Source organism: Diospyros lotus, chromosome 5 (genome assembly GCF_014633365.1).
Source record: "Diospyros lotus cultivar Yz01 chromosome 5, ASM1463336v1, whole genome shotgun sequence".
NCBI classification, from domain to species: Eukaryota; Viridiplantae; Streptophyta; class Magnoliopsida; order Ericales; family Ebenaceae; genus Diospyros; species Diospyros lotus.
Genome location: NC_068342.1, coordinates 41,896,232 through 41,919,673, shown reverse-complemented (window position 1 = coordinate 41,919,673; position 23,442 = coordinate 41,896,232). Strand labels below are relative to the sequence as shown.

Below are 23,442 nucleotides of genomic sequence, written 5' to 3'. Positions count from 1 at the left end.
TGAGTCCCTAGGGGGGGTGCGTGTAGGCACCTTAGGCGAATCCCACATCGGCCATGCAAAGGGGGGAGATCTAGGACCGGTTGTAAGGTCGCATAACGAGGATGTCATGTGCTTAAGGGGGGGAGAATGTAATACCCCAAGAGCCCAGAGAAGAGTAGTATATATCAAGGATAGTGTAAGAAAGGAAACAACACCAGCTGGATATTTTTTGGGCTGAATGTAAGCAAGGAACTCCGGGGTTAAGCGTGCTTGAGCTGGGGAAGCTTAAGGATGGGTGACCCCCTGGGAAGTTTGCGTAGGCCCATCAGGGTAAGTTGTTTTGGTCCTTCATGCGGGATGTTACATTCTCGACCTCCTCTAACTCATCCCTTGTCTAGGGAGAATCAAATTAGATCTCTCTCTTGGAGGAAAATTAGGGGATAGCCTTACTGAATGTTGTCGTGTAAACATGACCATAAATCCTTGCAGTTGCTCCCTGATCTGAATTCCCACCTCTTCACGGATCTGAGTGACCTCTCAAATTTGAGTGATCGCTCCATCAAGTTTCCGATCAATGGAGATGATCGCCTCATGGTTACGATTTGATCGGAGCTTCAAGTGATCCACTCTCGCCTGCAAATCTGCCATTGTAGAGCCAAATTGTTGCAATTGCATCTCCATGTTCTTCATTCGCGTCCCCTCTGCCATTTGCCTGAATTCACCGCGATCGGAGTTGGCCAAGATCAGCTCTAATACCAAATTGTCAGAGCTTAGTGATCTGATAATGGATTCCCAAGAATTCTAAGAATTAGGGAACATATGATAGAGAGATAAGAGAGAAATGAGGAGAGAGAGAGAGAATTGGAGGGAGAGAATTCTAAAAGGAAACTATTCTCATCCATGCTTTTCATCAGGTGAGATAAGTCCTTATTTATATTGATCTCCCCCACAATTAAATGGGAGTGTTCCTTCTGAAATAAAGTAGCCTAACTAACTCACGCCACTTGCACCAAGCATGTGTGCATTGGTTACTCCTTTCTCCCCTTATTTCCCCAAATTACAAATTCAATTTTAGGTGGTACATGACATATTAGTACTAGATTTTTTGCTCCATATAAACATTCTCTACTAAAACCAATAGACCCATTCATCTTGTGCTTAAGTGATTCCCATCCTAGAACTTCTGAAGGTATAATTGTTACATCAACAAACCAATTTCTATAGCCATAGTGGCCATATTCATGACAATAACATGAGTAAGGGGGGCAGTTGGCAATACCTAGGGTGACTTGAGGACAGTGTCAAGTATATTCATCAACTTTGAAGATTGTGACAACCCTTCACATAAATCTGGTCAAGAGCAAGATAATTCCTACTGGTGAGTTGAGAAACATGGCTTATTTGGTAAGATTATCAGGTGGGATCCTCCCCTACAACCTATTTTGCAGTTGTCATCAAAGAATTTATTTCAAGGCCAAAACAAATCAAAGGAAGCTAGAGAGATCAAAAGGCTAGCTTTAAGAAAATTATGAAGCCCATCCAAGAGGGTACAATTATATGGCTCTCTTAAGCTCAGGAGAGATTGAAAGGAGGCTTTGCTTGATGGAATGGAAAATTATCCAAATCTGGAAGGCTCACTCTTACTGGAGTTTGTTGTGTAATTTCCCAATTTATTTCTTTTCCCATTCTACCATTTTCATTTTGGAGGTGTGGAGAATGGAGAAATTCTTAAGGAACTTTCTTTAGGGTAAAATAGGGGAGTTCAAGTATTATTTGGTGGACTAGAATAAGGTTGCCTCAAACCTAGGCATTTAAATTGGATATGTTCAACAAAGTTTTCTGGGGAAATGGGTGTAGAATTTTCTTGGGAAAGGAGAACTCTGTGGAAACATTAAACGTTGAGAAATATTGCTTCAATCAAAGCAGGAGAGAATGGTCCACTCAGAGGAAGTTAAAGGGCCTTACAAAGTGGGGATCCTGAGAAGCATTACAAGAGATAAGCAAGACTCCTCTACACATGTCTCCTGCAAGATAGCTGATGCTAGCAAAATTCTATTTAGGCACATGTTGCAGTCTAATGCCTCTAAGAGATATATGCAGAGTTCCATTGCACAGAATGAATGATTCATTTAACTTAGCAAGAGCAGTCCAACTCCCCCCCCCCCCCCCCCCCCCCCCACACACACACACACATCTTTTTAGCATAAGGAAGGTTGGGGGTACTATTAATTTATTGAAATGTCCTTACGAGGCCATCATCCAAGGTACAAAAGTTCACACCATATGGAGTATATCATATCAAGGTGTCAAGAGAATGTTGTGTTTTATTCATCTATCATGCCAATATATATACATGGATCAAGATACATTACAGGACTTGTACCACTAAGTATAACAACTAAATGTACCAAATAAACTAACAATAGAATGAAACCCAATAAGCTATAGGAAATACAAATATATTCTAACACAAGGGACATTTGTTAATTGGATTTCTATCAAAGAAGATTTCCCTGATTTCCAATGGAAGGCAATTTAGATATCAAGGCAAGTTAAAGTGCCCTCTTTTGCCAGGATGGTGTGAGGCATGATAATTTGACTATTGAAAACTCAGAAGAGTCATTTCCAACATGTAATGGTGCTATATGTTTAAGAAGATGGGGCAGAACCCTAATCACCTGTTGCTGCATTGTTAAATTCCTAAAATGGCATTGCACGTTGTTTACGTAGTCATCAAAGTGCCAAGCAGTCTCATATGGTCAAAGATCTGTTTGCATCTAATCAAGGGCTTGCAAAGGTATGGCTATAGGCAAGCTTGGGTCGTTACTCCAATGTGCATCTTGCGGTGTACTTTGGAGAAAATAAATAGGAGAGGTTTTGACAGAAGCCTTCATTGCATAGCTTAAAAGGGAATTCTTGTTCCCTTATTATTTATTTATTTTTGCTGTGGGGTAAGGAAGGTGTATCCCTTTACTTTCTTTTTCAGTTTCTCAAGCCAGTTCCCTTCCTCATTAAATATACAGAGATTTAGCATATTTTTGTAGAGCCTCTTTTTTCTTTTCTTTTATTTATTTATTTATTTGGTACATGGGAACCATATCCTTGATGCCCTTTAGTGATTTCAAACAAATGATACATGAAGAAAGGAGCTTAATACTTGCTTTCCAATGGTAGTTAGTATAAAGCATGACCACTGAATCAATAATAACGATACTGTGATAAACTCGAAAACTGTAATAAGCAGCCAGGGCAAGTGTTGAAGTGAATAGATTCTCGCCTCTAAGATTAGACTTGAAGCCACAACTAGTCAAATGCTTTGCAAGGATCTCTCCTAAATGCTTTTGCCAGTTTGGTATAACCTTGGCTTCAGATACAGGCCATACAATTGCTGTCTCTGTTGTGAGATTAACACTAGCAGAAGAAACTTGTGGCTGTAAAAAAGATATATAACACTAGTGAGTTGTGGTTTTTAACAAGTAAGAGCTTCCTTCCATTAAGCATGGTGAAACACTCCAAAGAGGCAATCTATAGAGCTCATTCATATCTATAATACTAGAAGCATCTATTCAAGCTTCACCAGAATATAATAAATAAAATTAACATAATTGACAAAAATAAAAAGAAATTTAAAGAGTGTCAAAATGTCAAGGTTCTCCTTTGTACTGGAAGCCATGCAAATTATGTCGAAGACATCAATTACAGTCTATTCATAATTTAGGAACAAAGAGGGGAGGGAATTGTTATTTCCATTTGATCTCAAAATCTTAAAAATCTCAAACTTAGCCAAATTCTGTGAAATGAAGTCAGTTAAACAGCTGTTAGTCAATATGGTTTCTTCATGTCATTTTCCATAGCTTGTCTCCTTTACTTGCACTGCCAACTAATCTAACTCATATGTTTATTTGGCTTACCAAATATTGGACATATAAATTTCTTGTTAGCTTTTACATACAGAAAATGTTTAAGGGTTGTTAGCAAAATGCAGTTTCTTCATGTCATTTTCCAAAACTTAACTTCTTTATTTTCCAACATCTCCAACTTAAATAACCCATATGCATATTTTGTTACAAAAATGTTGCAGATATAGATTTCTTATTTTTATCTTTTACATACAGCACGTGTTTTCAGCACCAAACAGAAACTTTATAAATAAAAGAAAAAAATGTCTGGCAATATCATATATCGCACTTACTTGGCTTTCCAAAATTCTCTTCACACTTGCGGCACATCCCCCACAAGTCATGCCCTAAGAGAATTGGAGAGAATATAATACCAGAAAGAAATTGCATAAATCATACATTTTATAAATAGAATGAATTGCACAAGCTCTTCTTATACGTAATAGAAAGAAATACATCAATAAGCATCAAGCGCATCCAAGCCTATTAAAAAAGATTACATCCATATAACCACCAATACTCTCCTTGTATCTCCATGACATCAATAGAGTCCAATGATTAGCCTAGACTAGTTTTAATTCTACATGAGAATGAAGTACTTATTCAATCTGCCTATAGCTGGTCCAATAATAGCCATGAAGGTGTATATATAAATCTTCATTGCAGAACAGAACAGTCAACCACTTGCATTTGGATTAATGAACATTGGATTTTCTCCCTTTCAATTTCCCATTCTTGCCTATTGTCTTTTTTTCTCTTCACTTCTCCTTCGTTCTTCCAATCTCTCAATTTTTGTTTAGTCCACTGCACCTCTCATTCTATGCTTTTCTTATTTTCTGCACTTCTCTTCCCCTTTCTTCTCTACTCTTTCTGTTCCCTCTCCACATGGATCTAAATCTCCAAGACACCCACAGATCTACCTCCTATCACTTTGATGGCTGAATCACAGAAAAAGTAAACTGGATGCCTTGGTCCAGCAGGGCCAAAGCCCAGTCAATCCAGGATAATTGCAACCCGAGTTCAGCTTGCAGAAACCCAACCTGGTCCATATTATTGGGACTATATTGACCCCTTTTATCCATTTTCATCCTATCTCAATCTGTTCATTGCATAGGGTCCATTTTTGCATCACATTTACTTCACTTATTTGGCATTGGTGATAGATTCCTGATGGTTATAATTCTTCTATAAAAATTGATACCCACTATGGGTATTAGGATTATATTATGTTGGCCTTTTTTATCATGACTCAAATTTTATTGCATGCACCTTTTCATTCACATGTACATATATATGTAACTACACATTTTATTGGTGTTTAAATTAATTTGACATGATTTTACAATTGTTAGAAGTTGCATTTGTCCCTCATGGCCAAGTTATTGGGTTGTTATGTGTCACATACCTAGGATTACCTAGGGTTGTGATTGGAATTTGGGAGAGAAACTGGATGATAGAATTAAAGGAGGGAGAGAGAATTCAAAGAGAGAGTTAGAGGGAGAGATTAGAGAGGAAACAAGAGAGAGAGAGAGAGAGAGAGAGAGAATTAAGGAGATATGAATCACTTCATTCATCAACATACATTTCTCTACATTTTAGAGCCTATTTATAAGCTATTCAATAGTAACTGAAATCTGGAAAATAGCACCCATGTGCTCCTAACAACTCACAAAATACCTCTCACTAACTACTACAACCTTATTACAATAATGCCCTTCTCACTACCCATGAGTTGTGACATTCCCCTCCCCTTGAAAGGTTTCTTGTCCCCAAGAAACTTATTACAACCAAGCCATTGTTTCTTCATCCAATGCCCGTCCTCACCCATTGGTTTCTTCTTCGCTTTTCCTTCTTTTTATCTTGTTTTTCCCTTCTCTTTTGCTTTCTTTTTTCCTTCTCCTCAGCAGCAACAGTAGTATGTCTTGCTTCCACACTAATGGAAACATGAGTAAGCAAAACAACAAGGGTCTCGGTTCCTTCAACAAAGAATCCTTTCCTTTTCTTCCTTTCATCTTGTTTCACTTTATCCTTTTGCATCCTCCATTGCTCTAAATCAGAAACATACTGCTGGAAGGTTTTAGTATAATCAATTTCATGCAAGCATCCTCCCTTAACCTCTAACCATTCTTGAACTGCCCTCCATTGGTTATCCATTTCGATTAAGGCACAAATTTCCCTCCAATTGACTGATTTCTCACTTGGAGTTACCTGATTCAGAGTAGGTAATTCAGCCACTCCTTCCATTCCTATTCTTTCAAGAGAAATAGATTTAAAATCTCCACAATCTAAAGCTGTTGTGGGCGTTTCCATTCCAAGATCTTTGGCTCCCGGATTGTTAGCTAACATCTCAGTTTTATCCTTAACAGTTACCTCCTCCAACGGTGTCATATTGAGGATTTTAGCGGCTAGATTTTCAGTACCAGTGAGCTAGGTTGCACGGAAACGGAAACGCGGAAACAGCATTTTTCTAAAAAGGTAGGAAACGGAAACGCGGGGTAAACTGTAAATTTAATAAATATAGGAATTTATTTATAAATATAATTTTTAATATAAAAAAATAAAAAAAAAATTAAATATAAACAATAAACATAAGTTCCATAATGTATTCAAATAAACATAAATATATCCACAATCCATTCAAACAACCATCAATAATATTTAAAAAGTTCTATTATTATTTAGTAATTAAATTTTAAATCACAAAATAGCCACAAAACATTCTATTATCCGTAACAAAATAGCCACAAATAGCCGCAAAACATCACAACAGCCACAAATATAGTCGATTATTTGTAAATTTTAAAATCACAGTAAATAAATTTTAATTAAATCATAATTAAGTTAAGACTAACCAAATAAAAACAATTCTCTATCACCCCCAAAAAAGAAAATGGCTCAAAACATTCAACTCTTATTGTCAGTGTCCACCCCTCAGCCTATTCAAAAGCATCCACTAAAATATTAGCACAAATTGAGAAACATTCCCAATACAACAGCAAATGGCGAAACTTACTTACAGTGTTACTTATAGGAAAATATCCATTAAAATATTAAATATTAACGTTCTAACCTGGACTGAGTCGAAAACTTACTTACAGTGTTAAAAATTTACAATCTGTCCAGAAACTTACTTATATTGTTACAAAAGGGAATGGCGAGGGCGATGAAGCAGATGGCGGTCGCTCTGGAAGCAGACAGTGGCGATGAAGCAGATGGCGGCTACGGAAGAGAGGGAAGGAGAAAAAGAAGAAGAAGAAAAAGAAGAGGGAATGAAGCAGTTAGAATGGCAGCTACGGCGTGCGCAGGAAACGCGTTTCCAGCCAATTTGTTCAAATTATGAAACGGCCCTAATGTTTTTAAAAATTACACAAACGGCTCGAAAAAGGTTTCGGGCCGTTTTTGACGTTTCCGAAACGGGAAACGGTTCAGAAACGCCGAAACAGCGCCTCTGAGCCGTTTCCGTGCTTCACAGCCAGTGAGAGTGCTTGAGATGCTACCAATTGTTGGACTGCCATCCCCCAATTCTTCGATCCCTTCTACTGCTTCTTTTTCTTCCTCGTCAGCTTCTTGCATCTCCAAATTAACAGCCTTAGAAGCTCCATTGATCATATAGGTTTTGGTCCTTTCTCCAAACCGGTTACTCAAGTCAATTACAAATTGCGGCTAGCTCAATTCCACCCTTCCCCAGCTCCAATTCTGGAACCAAATGTATGGAATTCCACTTAGATTAGTTGCAGCCATTTTTACCTTCTCCTTTTTCAGCACTCAGTGTTGGTAGAACACCCGTTCACATTGCCGAATCCACCATTTTGGCCTATCCCTGTCAAACACCGGAATAGCCAATGGAGCAAGAGTGGGCAAATCAGCACTTGGAATTGAAGTCGACAAAGTCCGATTAGCAGTCTGAAATTTATATGAACGCATGATCAAAGAATCATCCAGCTGCTTACGGAGGTCCTTAATTTCCTTTATTGCAGCAATTAGTCTTTCGGCCATCTCCTCAGTTCAAGTCCTTGAAATTACACCCTGCAACAGCCTCTTAATCAGCTTCCAAAGACCACTCCAGAAACTTATTTCGGTACTCCAAACCCACCAAAATTCAGTCACTGAAATTGCTTCGATAAATCACCAAGACCTATTGATAATTGATCGCTTCCAAATCTGCAACCTTAGCAGCTTCAAGTTCAGCCAATCTAAATTCGCTGGAACCTAAATTCAGCAACCTATTCTGCCTCGGTCACTGCTTTGCCTCGACTGCAACTGCTGCTTCGCCTTGACTGCAACTGATCACTACTAATATTGCTTTTGGAGCTACCTGGCTCACAGCTGAGGAATGATCAGTTCCATTGCAGTACTTCAAAGTCACCTCTAGATCTCAAATGAAAATTACCGCTGGAAATTAATAACAGAGAAGTATCATTCCGCTCACTGTAATTCCTCCAAATCACCGAAATTCACCCCTGTACCGTTTTCTGATCGCACCTTTCACGACTTGGTCACATGCAGTGACCTAGACCTGAATTTCCGCTCCTGACCACGCTTGCCTTCTCGCCTCAACCACATGCAACGAGTTTGTCGGAGTCAAAGTGATTCAAGGATCACCTCCGTCTCACCCATTCACCGACCGCTACTTAGGATTTCGCTGAATTCTTGGATCGGCCACCGTCTTCGGAATTCCCAGAATTTGCTGCTCTTGATTTGCCTCCTAATTCCACTCGATATCCCGTTGGAATTCTTTCAGCCTGTGTTGTCTTCACTCCCGGGCCGAAGTTGCTTTGCTCTGCTTCGCTTTTCAAATCCAAGCTTGCTCGTGTTCAATTCTGCCTTGCAGTAGTCGCTGGGTTGGAGTGCCTAGCCCGCTCAATTTTGGTTCATCTCTTCTACCTTCGAGTCGACTTCCTTCTCGTTGGATTCGGTGCCTTCTTCTCTCACCCGATCACCCTCTAAGGCCTGGAGAACCACTAGCTTTGCTTCAATCTTCTTGGAGTCACTATCGCCACCCAATCACCGTCCACCGTCTTGCTTTTGAAGCCACTTCCACTGCCTAACTCCTCCTTACCTGATTTGACTTCGTCACTGAGAGCAATATCCTATGGCCGCAATGCCGATCCGATCCTCCTGTTCTACGTCCGATTTACAGCGAATTCAAGATTGCTTGGACTCGATTGCGATCGCTGTAGCCTCTGATTGCTCCAATCTGCTTCTCTCTGATGCCTTAGTCTACTTCAGTCGTGCCTTCCTTCTCGCCCTGGTCATCTGCAACGACCAGATCTGGGACGCGATCAAGGACACTTGAGTTTAATGCCGATTCCAGATTGTGGCTAGGATTAGGATCGGATGCCTAGATCTCCTTGCTGAGGAGTGTCACCTTCAACATATAAGTCTGATCACTGTCGGAACTATCTTGGCCAATGTCGCCTTCAATACCGAGCCGATGTCTGCTTCGCACGACTTCGCCTCTCAATTCCGATTCAATTCCAAGCCAAATTGTACGTGCCTTAAGCAACGGAAATCGCCTGGCTCGTCGGAATTAAATGCCTGAATCGCCCTAGCTAACTGCCAAGAACTTCCTGATAACCGCCTTTCAAGAATCGAATCTAAATTCAGCTATTAAAGTCTCCATAATCACAGCCGAGGAATGATTGGCTCTGATACCATTTGTCACATAACTAGGATTACCTAGGGTTGTGATTGGAATTTGGGAGAGAAACTGAATGATAGAATTAAAGGAGGGAGAGAGAATTCAAAGAGAGAGTTAGAGGGAGAGATTAGAGAGGAAACAAGAGAGAGAGAGAATTAGGGAGATATGAATCACTTCATTCATCAACATACATTTCTCTACATTTTAGAGCCTATTTATAAGCTATTCAATAGTAACTGAAATCTGGAAAATAGCACCCATGTACTCCTAACAACTCACAAAATACCTCTCACTAACTACTACAACCTTATTACAATAATGCCCTTCTCACTACCCATGAGTTGTGACATTATGTTGTTTATATGTGGTTTGGGCACCCTCCTCTTTTGAGCTAGTTTTTAGGAGTGAGTTCTACCCAAGGTCATTTGATATGATATCAGAACAGGCTTTTATTTGCAGTGTTGGGTTTGGACCCTACCTTGCATGCTACACGTAAGGGAGGGTGTTAGAAGTTGCATTTGCCCCACATCGGCAAGTTACTGGGCTGTTATGTTGTTTATATGTGATTTGGGCACCCTCCTCCTCTGAGCTAACTTTTAGGAGTGAGTTTTACCTAGTCCCATTTGACAACAATATATGTTTTATTCTGCTAGGGGAACAATGATACTATTATTTCGAGTGGGGTGTTCTGTGATGGATGTTATGGTACGATTCTTGAATTTATTGTTGTAACTATATTAACTAGATATGCGTTCATGACTTGATTTGGATATGGATGTTTTCCCACACATATACATTCCATTCTTTTTTATACTGTACTATTGCACTGGGAGCAGCCTGGTTAGAACTATTTAAACTGACTGCAGGTGATTTGCACCACATTCCACCCTTGTTAGCAAAGGAGGTGCTCACCCTGTGTATTGGCGAGAACATGCAGCGTATTGGCACCTAGAGCCAATTGAAAGACACTAGCCAACCCAGCTACATCTGATGATTGAGTTATTGTTCTGGTATGACACTCCCTTACATATTTCTATACTTCTTTACTATATAGTATACTGCACCAAAACCTACATTCTGTTGCACATTATTTTCAAACCTATTACATAAAGCTTTTTTTATGTATTAGAACCTTTCTTATATTTGTATGATACTTATTCCTCTACCTTCATAGCATAGTCTACCATTCATTGTTTCTTTATGATTCATTCATCATTGGTTGCCATTTTATAGATTTCACACCCTTTTTGGTTGGCGATGTTGGGCACCCTCTTGGACATCAATGTCTTGACATCTGGCTATGCTTGGGATTTTCTTTTTTGGTAGTTTGTATTGTACCTGGATATACAGTTAAGATGGTCCACCACTCTTGTTGTACTTTTGCTTTTGTTTATTTATTTCATTATCATGTTGTATATAGGAATTTTTATAAATATTATAATTTTAAAAAAAAATCACAAAATACTTCAATTTTCAAACTGATTAACAAATTACTACACTTCTTCTACCATGGCAATCCACGCTGGAAGATGGACTAGCACAACAATTTGAATTAGACAAAACTCGCTCTTGAAAAAAGTGAGTTATAGTGAAGCTTGCACCTTAACAAGCTCCACACTTAGCAAAGTAGCCTTTCGCTGCTTTGCAAAATTCCACTTGTGAAACTCACTCCCACGAGGAGCAAGCTTCACAAGTGCATAGCAGCCTTGCACAATGTTGGCTTGTGTGCACAATGGAACTCGCTCCCATGGGACTGAAACTTTCTCTCCACAAGAGAGGGTTTGTCTTATTAAAATTGCCATGCTGGCTCCTCTTACAGCATGTACTGTCATGGTGGAAGAAGTGTAGTAGTTTGTTAGTTAGTTCGGAAACTGTAGTATTTTGTTAATTTAAAAAAAAATTGTAATATTTTGAAAATTTCCTCATGCAACATATGGAAATGTGGGGTTTGAGACGCTGGATTGTACTATGCCTGTGATGTGGACTTGACTAATTATGTTGTACATGACTTATTTGGTTCTTACTCTTCATTTTCAAGTTATTTGTCCTATCTAGGTGATAATTTGGTTTAGAGTAATTTATGAATTGTTCAGCCATTCATCTGATTGAAGGCATCTTTGATATTCAATTGTTACAGGCCTGCAAATCCCAAGTGGGCCCCACCCCTTTCCTCAAGACTCTTGTTTTTCTTGAACCCACTATTTTTCCTGGTTGTGAGAAAATATATCCCTAGAGGTCTTTGACTTCCAACCCCATTAGAACCCTCCCCCCCCCCCCCCCCAAAAAAAAATAAAAATAAATAAATAAATAAAATAAAATAAAATAAGAAATTGCCCATTCATACATTAATGATTCTAGCACCACACATTCTTCATATAGATGGAACCCATTGAGCATCATTCCGAACAATCCAAAACCTCCACACAGTTCTCCTCCCATCAGAAGCAATTAAGAATGTCTCCTCACCAATCCCCATATGAGACTCCTCATGAAACTTTTGAGACCCTCAATAGGTTGTCCAATGAAGTCCCGATAGATCTATGCAGTCCTCAACCCCATTCCAATAGCGGCCGGCCACCGGATCTCCCTCAACAATCATCACCCAAATTGGAATATTTATGCCCTGTTCTTATGTTCTCTATCTCTGATTGTTTCCCATTTTGGACACCATCTGTACAACAGCCTCAATATATCTCTGCACTCCTTGATCACATTCCACAACACAAGGACCGACCACCAAATCTCCATCATCGACAGCCACCTCAAAGACCTTTCACCCATATGAGCCTTGCTTCTCCACCTCCCGTTATTTATCACTATGTCATCACAGTGTCCGTGCCACCTCCTATTGACTTAATGCACTCCAACACACTGATTCAGCAATCTCACTAATGGCATATATTGGCACTCCTACAATGCCACCAACCCCCCTCCTCCTGGCGCACGGCGGTTGTCCTCACACTCTCCCTCCACCCTCTACTGGACCTTGTGCCACCTTAGCACGGCCATATTCCCACTTTCAACTCGATTTGTACAGTGAAAAATTTAATACTAACAGGAGACACAAGAAAAGAACAAAAACATACGCAGAAAGAAACGCATAGGACGTAAGGCTTACTCCGACATCAAGAATTATCACATCCGGTGACAGAGCAGAAACATCTTCCGACCCACCCACAACCGCGTCCGACTTTGCTTCCCCACCGTCCGACGCACCGTCGCCGTCGCCGCCGCCGCTCCCTCCGATCCCCCCGCCACCGCCGCCATAAGCAGCGGACGAGAATGAAGCAGCAGCAGAACTAGCACGGCACTCCAGGCGGGACCTGCCCGCGGGAACTGGCACCGCGCAGAAACTCCAACCCCAATGTGGCGACTGACGGTCGCAACTCAACCCCTTGGATCTCCGAAGTTCACTGTAAACGAGCCGTCTAAGTACTAGTTGACTGCGGAGGCATTGGCTTTGGCGAGTTGCCCAGAGATGACGGTGGAGGCAAGAATTTAGGGTTTTGGACATGGACGAGAGCGTGGCTGCTGCAGAGAGGGTCGATTCCATTGCCGACGGCTTCAACTAGGGAACGGACACAAATTCGAATTCACGACGCTCTCTCCCATATCTCTATCTCTATCTGATGCGTATTTGAATCTACGCCTCTCGATTTCAAGCCGTTGGGATTGACTATCGAACCGCCAATACATCCAGTACACGTGTCTCGGTTAAGACTAATGGTTGCCCTTGGCTCAATAATTAAGTAACAATAAAACCCTAATTTATTTATATTTATTTACATTTGACATTAATCAGTGCAATTATTTAAATCTTATCAAAAATTCTAATTTATTTTTTAGATAAAACATTCAAAAAATCGGAAATTTCACTTATTTTCGAGATTTTGTTATTTTTTGTCATTAAGCATTAAGGTGACTCCAAAATTCAGATCACTTAAAATAGTATTTGTTAATTAAGATATTAATAAAAAAAATAAAATTTAAAATATATTTTTAAATAAAAATATTTTTTATTATATTTATTAAATTTATTCGACAATACAACAAAAACAAATTATATGACTTTTTATTTAAATTTTATAAATAAAATTATTAGGGAAAGATAAATTAAATTTATTTAAAGGAAATAAATAAATTTATTTAATATTTTACATATAAAAAGTAATTTATATGGCTCATATTATAAAAGTGCAATTCTTTCGATGTATTCCACAAATTTTAACAAATAATTTAATATAAATCTTTTAATACTTTTTCAATCTTATTTAATTATTTAATATATTAATCTGATAAGTATTTTAATTTTATTTTAATATAATATTATTTTATTCATTTAAATAAACTCTCACTAAAATAACATATAAATTAATAAAATAATCATTAACTTATTAATTGCATATATACATGTATATATATATATAAATAAAATTAAAATTTAGTCGACTATAATTTAAATTCAACAAATTTATTAGTACAAAATCCTCAAATAGTATAAATAAAATAGGCAATAGATATGAAATATTAGGGGTATAGCATTTTAGATGACTAAATAAGCTGTTTTAAATATAAAAATATTATTTATATATTTAAATTTAATATTTATAATAATATTATTATATAATACAAAATATTATCATAAATTTTAAATTTTTTATGGCGTAAATGTAACGAGAGGTGTTTTTGAATATGCAGAATCTCAATTGTCACTTGATTTAAATTATAATTTGTAACCCTATTTTCACTATCTAATTTTCTGAATTTTTTTAATTATTTGTATATGCTATTTGTCTAATTTTTTATTAATATATTTGTAGTTATAAAATTTTAAATTTAAATACATAAAAATAACATTTATTAATAATAAAGTAGTACATAGGCGAAACCTTTGACAACTTGAAAGAAAGGCATCAGCACAACTCTCATGACTCATTAATACACGTACGGTTACTGGGCTACACGCGTCAGACAGTAGCAAGGCCACCCAACTTTGGAATTTAAATATCAACACTATTTTATTGGGTAACGTGGCTACCCATGCAACATGTGGGGCAAGGACTGTAAAAGTTTAATTTATAATTAATTAAATTTGTTGATTTATTTAATTTTTTTAAATTCAATTTTTTATAGAATAATCAAATTAATTAAACTTTAAAATAATATTATTTTAATATTTATAAAACAACATCATCTTATTTAATTTTGTATGTTTTTTTTATTAGTTATTTCAATTTATTTATTTTTTTAGTTTGATTTATATAATTTTAGTTTAATTTTTTAATTATCGATTAATTTGATTTTTTAAATTAATTGGTCTATTCAATTTAATTTTACTTTTCAAATCAGTAATCAAACTAATAGTTCTCACATTCTTATATATCGTTTAGCGTGATAACAAAAAATTGATCAAACTCATATTTTTATTTATATATTTTTACGTTTCGTATGATTACTCAAATTAATCGTTGTTTCAATTATATCTCATATTTATATTTTGTAGTCAATTTAATATTTAATTTAATATTTTTTTAATATGATAATTTAAATTTTTTATTATTTTGATTATAGCTATGTACTTGCATTTTTAACCTAATTTAATTTATGTATTTCGATATATAAGAGAAAATAAAATGAGATGATAAGAAGCGTAAAAAAAAAAAGAAAGTGAAATACAATAGTTTAATTGAATAAAAAATTATAAGTATAAGATATAGATAAAATAACAAAAAATAAATATAAACATATTTATTCTAAATTAATTTTTATATATTGGATAAAATTATATTAAATTGAGTTAATTTATACCTAATTATCAAAATTAAATAAAATTATAAAATTACAAAAAAAATATTTTTATAATTAGCCCTTGAATATTCAATCTACCTTAGCTATTACCCTTAAGACAATAGGGCAGTTAGTGTACCCTAAAAGAATTTGGTAATGATTTAGTTGGGGCTTGGAACCATATTTAAATACTAACTTTTTTAAAGTGGTGAAAGTAAGGAACAGCAAAGCAGGTTCCATTCCAAGTTGAAAAGTTAGGAGGGTCTGACCAAATGAGGGTTCTCCAACAGGTGACCAAATCACCTCTCTCTCTCTCTCTCTCTCTCTCTCTCAATGGCTTGCTTTATCGCATGAAGAGCTGAGTGAGAAAGCCCTGGCTGGCTCTGCGTGCGACAAATCAAGCAAACAAACAGTGACTCTGACTGGGCCTCCTAGCAATCCCCAATAAAGAAACAAACAAGCCAAAGAAAGTCAACACGGAGAGGCCGAAGCCTTCAACTTCTTGGGTTGCTTTTGTTTTTCACGCCCATTCTTGCAAAACCGACGACAGCAAAACCGAAGAAACTCGCAAAAGACGAAGCAAACCCACCACGCATCCCCCAATTACTTCGTATTTCCTGCATCCGACGGCTTTACTTGTGACGTAGACGAAGTTGTTGTAGTCTCCGCTACTCGGATCAATCGGCGGTTTCTCTGGTTGTTTTTCTATGGGAAATTAGGGAGCGCGGTGGATCGGTGAGTGAATTGTTCATCCCTTATTTACTATTTATTTTTTTGGTGGGTTTCTGTTGTTGTGCCACTATTTTATTGTTCATCCAACTTTTCTATGTTGTTTTGGGGGTTATTTTGACTCTGGGTATGTTGTTTTGCTGATCAGGATTACTTGGTTGCTGGGAAAGGTTTTGAAATTCAAGGGCTTTGAAGAAGAGGTAGATGGTGTGTTCTAGTGGAAGAGGGTGACCCGCGGCTGAATTTTATGGATAGGTTATGCTGCTTCAGTTCTCAGGTGAGGATGCTATCGATTTTCAGTTTCTGAGGTTTTTTTTATTCTTTACCTTTTCCTGTAACTCTAGTTCTCTGTCTAGTGGTTGGTGAGTTTTCTTTTGTGGTCGTTAATTACGCCTCCAAGGTCGATGATCCGATGGATTTTTTTTCGGTGAAATTCGAATCCAGGGAAGATCATGAATTTGGGTTTCTGTTTGTACAAAGTTCAATTAGGGTTTCGGTTGAATGATAGGAGAGATTTGATTTGCTTATTTATATAGTTGCTCCTTTTTGAGCGTGTATGAATTACATGGATTGTTTTTCTTTCTCCAGGCAATGTCTACTGATTACGTCTGGGGTTGGTTTATTGAGAAATCATATTTATTTGAGGGGGTTTTTTGATATTGTATGGATTCCAATGCTGGAACTAGTTAGTTTTTTTTTTCCTGAAGGGATTGCTGGCAAAGCTTTCCACTATTTCATTAGATGGCTTAACTATTAACCTTGAAGTTCCGTGTGGTTTGAGCATGTGGAATAACTAATTTTAATCCTTTATCATTCACTTGAAGAAGTTTGAACAACAGCTACTGGATGAGATGTTCATGAGAATCTAGGTTTATAGCTGCTGCCTTTATTCTTAAGCTATGCATTTCAAGTAATATGTCTCCTGTCCCCTTTAGCTTGCAGGAGGCCGATCATCATGTGGCTCTGGCAAAGGAAGAAGCCATCAGGGGCCTGTCAAATATGGGTTCAGTCTGGTAAAAGGGAAAGCAAATCATCCAATGGAGGATTTTCATGTTGCGAAGTTTGTTCTCTACCAAGGACGTGAGCTTGGACTTTTTGCTATTTTTGATGGGCATCTAGGAGATAGCGTACCTGCATATTTGCAGAAGAATTTGTTTGCAAACATCCTAAAGGAGGTAGGTTTTTGGTCTGAAATGAAAATATTACATGAATAGGATTTTATTTCAGCATCTAAATGCTGCTTCTGGTACATTATTTTGGATACTCTTGTTGATGCTGCTTTTGTACATTCTCCCTGGAAGAATATATACTCAAAAGTATTTTATCGTGTTAGTTCAGGAGGAGTTCTGGACTAATCCTAGTACGTCCATTTCTAAAGCCTATGAAAGAACAGATACAGCCATCCTATCACACAGTCCCGACCTGGGTAGAGGTGGATCTACTGCTGTCACTGCAATTCTTATAAATGGACGAAAGCTTTGGGTAGCCAATGTTGGGGATTCAAGAGCAGTTCTTTCACATAGAGGGCAAGCAATTCAGCTGACTATTGATCATGAGCCAAACACAGAGCGGGACAGCATCGAGGATAGAGGGGGATTTGTCTCAAACATGCCAGGTATGATCTGTGATCCGATCTTATTTTTGGTCTGTTGGAGCTTTAATCTAATTATACACCTGATGTAATACGTATAAAATTTGTTCATGTCTTCCTGCTTAAATTCATTATCTACTTTAAGCATGATTTTAAGTCCACATCCTTTCCTTTTGGTTTTATGGCTACAAGTTCTTCATGAGGAGTATTTCGAAACAAAACACACATGACATATTTTGATGATAGCCGATGAGAATGACCACATCAGCTTCCTGCAGATCTGAGTTTCTTGTGTTCTAGGGATGGGGGGTGGGAAGCAAAACCAATATAAGAATTACAGGTTATCCAAGGCATAGCATGCCACCTCTTTGATAGAAATATAGGATAACGTAGGAAGAGGAATAAAAGCAAGCTCTATGAGAGAGCTTGGTCTTGATGCTCTCAAAATGGCCAAAATGTGGCTTAGACATTGCTGAATTATTTAATTTTTGTTATTAAGATTGTTGGATATCCAACATGCCATTTCTTCTTTGTTCTATGTCAATGGCCCGCTACTTCTTTCCTACCTTCCCTCAAAATTTGGTTTTGCTTTGCTTACTTAGCAGGTAGGTCAGAAATTGAAAATGGCAAAGCGAAATGCAGAGAACTCTAGGAAGGATAGGCCTAGTTCTTGCATTAGTGTTGGAGAACTCTAGGAAGGATAGGCCTAGTTCTTGCATTAGTGTTGGAGAGAGACTACTGACATCCTTAAGCAACTAAAGTGAGAAGTATGCAAAAGGATTCCAACATCATAAAATGTCATGCATAAATCAAGATTCCATATGGAGATGTCCACAGTTGTGAAAATTATAGAGGAATCTAGCTAATGAGCCACACTATGGAGCTTTGAGAGAGGGTGATTGAGCAAAGATTAAGAAGAGAAACCAAGGTATTGGAAAACAAATCTGGTTTCATGCCTATTAAGCCAACAATGGAAGCTGTATATTTTGCTGAGGCGCCTAATGGAAAAGCATGGAGATAAATAAAAAGATTTACATAAGGTGTTTATAGATTTAGAATATGGTGTTTGTTGAATCTGAAGATGTACTCTCCAATAGCAAACCTTTCCTACTCTGAAAATAACTCATTTAACCATCAAAATCCAACCAATTATGTATATGACGAAAATAACTCAATCTATTATAAGTAACAGGCCATACTATAGTTATATCTAGGAAATTCAAAAGTACCAAAATACCTGTAATGCATTAATTTAATAATAGTAGGTGAATTTGACATGCAACTTACTTACCATGAGAAAACAAAAATAGGACATCAAGAATCAGGGGTTAACTACATGAGGTCCCAACTGAGCCACACTTTGATACCTATGTGTAACGTTTCTCTCCTTGAAAACTCCTTCATTCCAATGTAGAAACAACAAAATTTTCCCTGATAGGTAGCCAGCTAAGGAAGAACATGAAATTGGTAAAAGAAAAATTATATTACTGTGAGTGGAAATAGTTAAACTCAAAGGTATGACTTGCAATCAATAATTTCATGTATTTTTCCAATCTTAAATTAAATGGGTTACCCAATTTATGATGTACCTTTGTGAAAATGGAGAAGTTTTTACAATTAATAGAAAAGAAATGCGCAATTTGATTACTTATTCAGATAGAACATATTATGGCTCGGATTGGAAGTTAATTTGATAGCAAATTTTATCTCAGTTTTCTTGTTTCTACTTTAGATAACCTCCGTTTAACAGTGCAATGTTGTCTAAACTGTACGTGGATGCTATCAGAATGTAGCTTTCTCTCAGAGATCAATGGATTTAAGATTGATCCCAAACCTCAATGCCCTAGTATTTCTAGTGGGAAACATACATTATGAAGGATGTATTTATCTGTTCTAATATGGTTTATATTTTTTGCATCATTTTGTTTTTTGTAGCCGATTGTTATCTTGTTTTTTTGGTGATTGTTGTTTTGTTCATCTGCCTGAGATATTAAAGTTAGGAGTTGTTAGGTTGTTCTGTAATTTAGTGTCTTGATTTCATTTGTCTTGGTATCTTCTTAATGATGAATTATCAAATGGTAAACAACATATACAAAGTCCCAATGCATGAGGCTCCATTGGTTTTCGCCTTTCAGGAGAGGCAAATGTAGGTAGCCTTCTCCTTGCATACAGAGACACCATTCTGTTATTTTCGCCATTGTGGAGCAAGTCCAAGTGGAGCAACCCTAATGTGCAACCAATGTCTGCTCACTAACCAAGACTTACCTGCCTATACATGCATAATACATCTCATGAGAAATTGACCTTGTGCTTGACATACAAAAAATGGAAAATATTTGAATAATTAAGGAAGAAATTCTGGAGTAATTATGTTTCCTTGTGCACTTGTTTTCTCTTAATTCTTCTTGTTATAAATTGGTTGAATGTCACTTCCCGAGGATTAGGTTTTATTTTTGAGGTTTATTAAAACTTATAATGTGGAAGTGATGGGTATTCTTCTAGGCCCAAATTATCAGGGCCTAGGTTGTCACTTACAAAATGATTGTAAATTGAATATTGGTTTGTCAGGAAGCCAGAAGTCTTGATTTTTGCCTTGATACTTGGATCTTGTGCTTTGGCTTGTGGATCATTTCTGTTGGCATGTTAATAGATGCTAAAAGACCATGTGTTGCAACTTTCCCCTCAAAATAAGCTCACGAAGTTAAGAGAAATTGTATTGGGTAAATTGCACTCAGACCCCCTGTGTAGAAATGAGACTAGAAGTCCTTGTGGTTTAGTTTTTTTTGGTGGCAAAAACACCCTTCTGTTATTAACTTCATTAATTAGACAAAGATTTAACATAAATTAAGTTAAATTAACTGGAATTTGATAAGAATAAAACTAAAAATTCAAAAAACCAAAAAGAAAAAGGTAAAGCTGGGATGCATTGACCAAAGATGGGTCCTGGATAGGGAGTGAATTCATTGATTGATGGTCTTCCATTGTTTCAAGCCCTGGCTGCTGTTTCTGCCTGCTGATTGCCACCAACACTACTAGGCCCTTGTTCTGTTTTTGCCTCTGCTGCTGCTGCTTTGCTCCACTGTGGTGGCTCTATAACGCCATAGCCTCCTATTACAAGACATGCTGCCTCCACAATTAGTACTCTGCCTTCCACCATTGCTCCTTGGCACCATCTGTGAAACCATTGAAGGAGAATATCCAGATTTTCTCACACTGATCTGAAGAGAAGCAAAACCTGGGTTCGTTTAGATCATTCCAGATCTGAAACAAACCCTTATTTAATCATTTCTTTCTGGAACGAACCCAGATGGGTTCAATCAGGGTTTTCTTTTAGCGACTGAAGAAGCAGCAGAGTTGATTAATGGTGGCTGTGCCATGGTTGTTCTGGTTCTTGTTTCTCTCCTTGCAGATGTTGGGTCTCATCTTCTTCGCTGTTGCTGCTTCTTGTTCTACTTTCTCTTCTGTCTCTCTCTTTGGGTTTGATTTCTTGTTCCAGATCCCCTAGAACCCATCGTTTGCGGCGATGGTGTTGGAAACGATGGGTTTTCTGGTGTCGATGGGTTTTCCAGATTAAAGAGATTGAACCCTAATTTTGATCCATTCCAGAAAATGGATGTATCATTTCCAATGATGGCACCAGAAAAGCTGAGTTTCCCAGCTGGAAACAATGGTTTTGGGCATAAAACTCATTGTTTCTGGTCTGGTGCCATTCCAGCCGGTCATCTCTGTTTTTTAAAGGTTTTTATTTATTATTTTGTTTTAATTTAACTTAATTAGTGTTTAATTAATTTAATATAAGTTAATTAGAGTTTAAGTGACTGTGTCAGTAATGGAGGGGGTGTGAGCAAAAAATATAAACCACAAGGACCTCTAGAACCATTTTTAAATCACAAGGGGATCTGTACGAATGACCCAAACCACAGGAGGTCTGGATGCAATTTACCCAAATTGTATATTTCACATGGAGATTGCCCCAGTGCAGGAAAATCTTTTCTAAATATCCAGTTAATTGACTGTATTTTATGGTGTTCATGATTAGGTTTCTGACAGATTAGTTGCCTTCTGCCAATTAATATTTTTAGGGCCAGTGAACTTGAACACAAGTACATGTTTGGATGCTCTTGAACTTAGCTTTACATCTTGTGCACTAGCCACTTAGCAGATGCTTATAGACTGAACTTGAGCAAAACTGTTTTTTGTTCTACTCAGTCTTTGGTTTTAGATCAGGTCTCCACTGTCAGTTTAACTCAACTCCTTTTCTGTTTTTACTTCTATTGTTTCCCGTCTTTTCAAAGGTCACTGCAAAGTCAGGACCTCCCATATATAATTCCGTACAACACCAAGTTCCGTGTTTTCCCTTACTTTTCTGGAAGTAGGACAACTGTGAATTGGAAGTATGGAGTTGCTTGTTTTGGAAGGTAACAGTGATTGATGGTGTTTTCTTCCTTTTTGAGTAGGCATTGTTTTCCTGTTGGCTTTCAATGTGGATCAATCTTGAAATGAAGTCACTCTTCTATATGCTTTTAGGTAAAAGTCAGTGTCACTAACCCATGTGCTTGGATGATATCAGGAGATGTTGCAAGAGTAAACGGCCAACTGGCTGTTTCCCGTGCTTTCGGAGACAAGAACCTGAAAACACACCTCCGGTCTGATCCTGATGTAACAAATGCTGATATTGATGCAGGGAACGAACTTCTCATCCTTGCAAGTGATGGTTTATGGAAGGTTAAACCCCTCTCTCTCTTGATGAACTTTTAATCCAGACTATTAGTTTTACTTCTTTGGATTGTGTTTAATCCAGGTCATGAGTAATCAAGAGGCAGTTGACATTGCAAAGAAGATCAAAGACCCACAGAAGGCAGCCAAACAACTAGTAGCCGAAGCACTGAATAAAGAAAGTAAAGATGATATTTCATGTATCATCGTTCGTTTCCAGGGGTAAAACATGAGACTTCTCTTCTTTCCTTGCCTGTTGGATTGTACATTAGGGGGTTCCCGTGGTCGCATGCGATGCAATTCTATAGGGTGATACAAGTTTCAGGTGCTCCTGCAGTCGACCAAACCATAAGATGGACTTTATCTAAAAAAAAAAAAGGGGGTTACATAAAATACACTATTATATATATAATATGTGCACTCCCCTACTCCTGTAATATGTAATTTCCTATACTCAGGTTGTGTGGATTGATTGCCATTGCTTGATTTGTTTGATTATGTAGATTCATGCCATCATTTTTCTATAATTCACACAGCAACTTGAGAGCTGTGTGTTGTTGTTGACAGCTTTGAATTCTTGTAATGAGGGAATAGGTTGGTTGTATGCATTTGTTGTGAAAGGGACCAACTGTTTGTTATCCATGCCTCACACCACCACTTCTTGCCAATAACCAGCTCCGAGCGTTGAACTCGGGTTATAAGTGCCTTTTAAAAGATAAAACGATTGCTGGATTAGTATTCATGTAGCTGCCGAGGTCATATACTGAAATAAAGGCTTGGTATGTTTATATTGTCGATCTATAGGGTTGAAGCTTTGTGGAGCTCATATTATTATACTGAAATAAAGGCTTCTTAGTATGTTGATACTGTCTATTTGAAGTGTTGAACATGGGGGGGACAGGGTTGAAGCTTTGTGAATCCTGTGGTACTGCTCGTGGCTTCAAAAAAGGAAGCCTCTTAGAAGATTGAAAAGTCATTTAACACGGGAGTATTTAGAAGACTTTTGACCTGACAAATTTTCTTTCACGAGCCTTTGCAGTCAACATGAGCTGGATGGAGTCTCTCAACATCCACAAAAGGGCATGAAGTGTATGCATAAA

At 37.6% G+C, this 23,442-nt stretch overlaps 2 protein-coding genes across 3 annotated transcripts in view; one reads left to right on the top strand and one right to left on the bottom strand.

The window, feature by feature from the left end:
* The window catches only part of LOC127801780 (copper-transporting ATPase PAA1, chloroplastic), a 60,673-nt gene extending 47,518 nt beyond the window's left edge, over window positions 1–13,155 (bottom strand). The window contains exons 1-3 of one of the 2 annotated variants that reach the window (XM_052337181.1): window positions 12,638–13,155; window positions 4,172–4,225; window positions 3,257–3,410 (exon numbers count right to left, since the gene is read on the bottom strand). In XM_052337181.1, coding sequence (XP_052193141.1) covers window positions 3,257–3,410; window positions 4,172–4,225; window positions 12,638–13,072 — 643 coding nt within the window. In that variant the 5' untranslated portion in view covers window positions 13,073–13,155. The remainder of the gene's footprint in view (window positions 1–3,256; window positions 3,411–4,171; window positions 4,226–12,637) is intronic. The other variant, XM_052337182.1, reaches the window with a different exon arrangement.
* Window positions 13,156–15,663: 2,508 nt separating this feature from the next.
* Window positions 15,664–22,950, top strand: LOC127801684 (probable protein phosphatase 2C 9). The gene is made up of 6 exons (XM_052337020.1): window positions 15,664–16,041; window positions 16,184–16,312; window positions 16,971–17,210; window positions 17,374–17,650; window positions 22,197–22,351; window positions 22,428–22,950. The coding sequence occupies exons 2-6, from the start codon at window positions 16,283–16,285 to the stop codon at window positions 22,566–22,568; spliced, it is 843 nt and encodes a 280-aa protein (XP_052192980.1). The 5' UTR covers window positions 15,664–16,041; window positions 16,184–16,282; the 3' UTR covers window positions 22,569–22,950.
* Window positions 22,951–23,442: the final 492 nt, after the last annotated feature.

Excerpts from the sequence above, each read along its gene's own strand:
- LOC127801684 (XM_052337020.1), top strand. The coding sequence starts at position 16,283 with ATGGATAGGTTATGCTGCTTCAGTTCTCAG. Across the intron at positions 17,651-22,196 it reads ATTTGTCTCAAACATGCCAG|GAGATGTTGCAAGAGTAAAC; the intron begins GTATGATCTGTG and ends GGATGATATCAG. Across the intron at positions 22,352-22,427 it reads CAAGTGATGGTTTATGGAAG|GTCATGAGTAATCAAGAGGC; the intron begins GTTAAACCCCTC and ends TGTTTAATCCAG.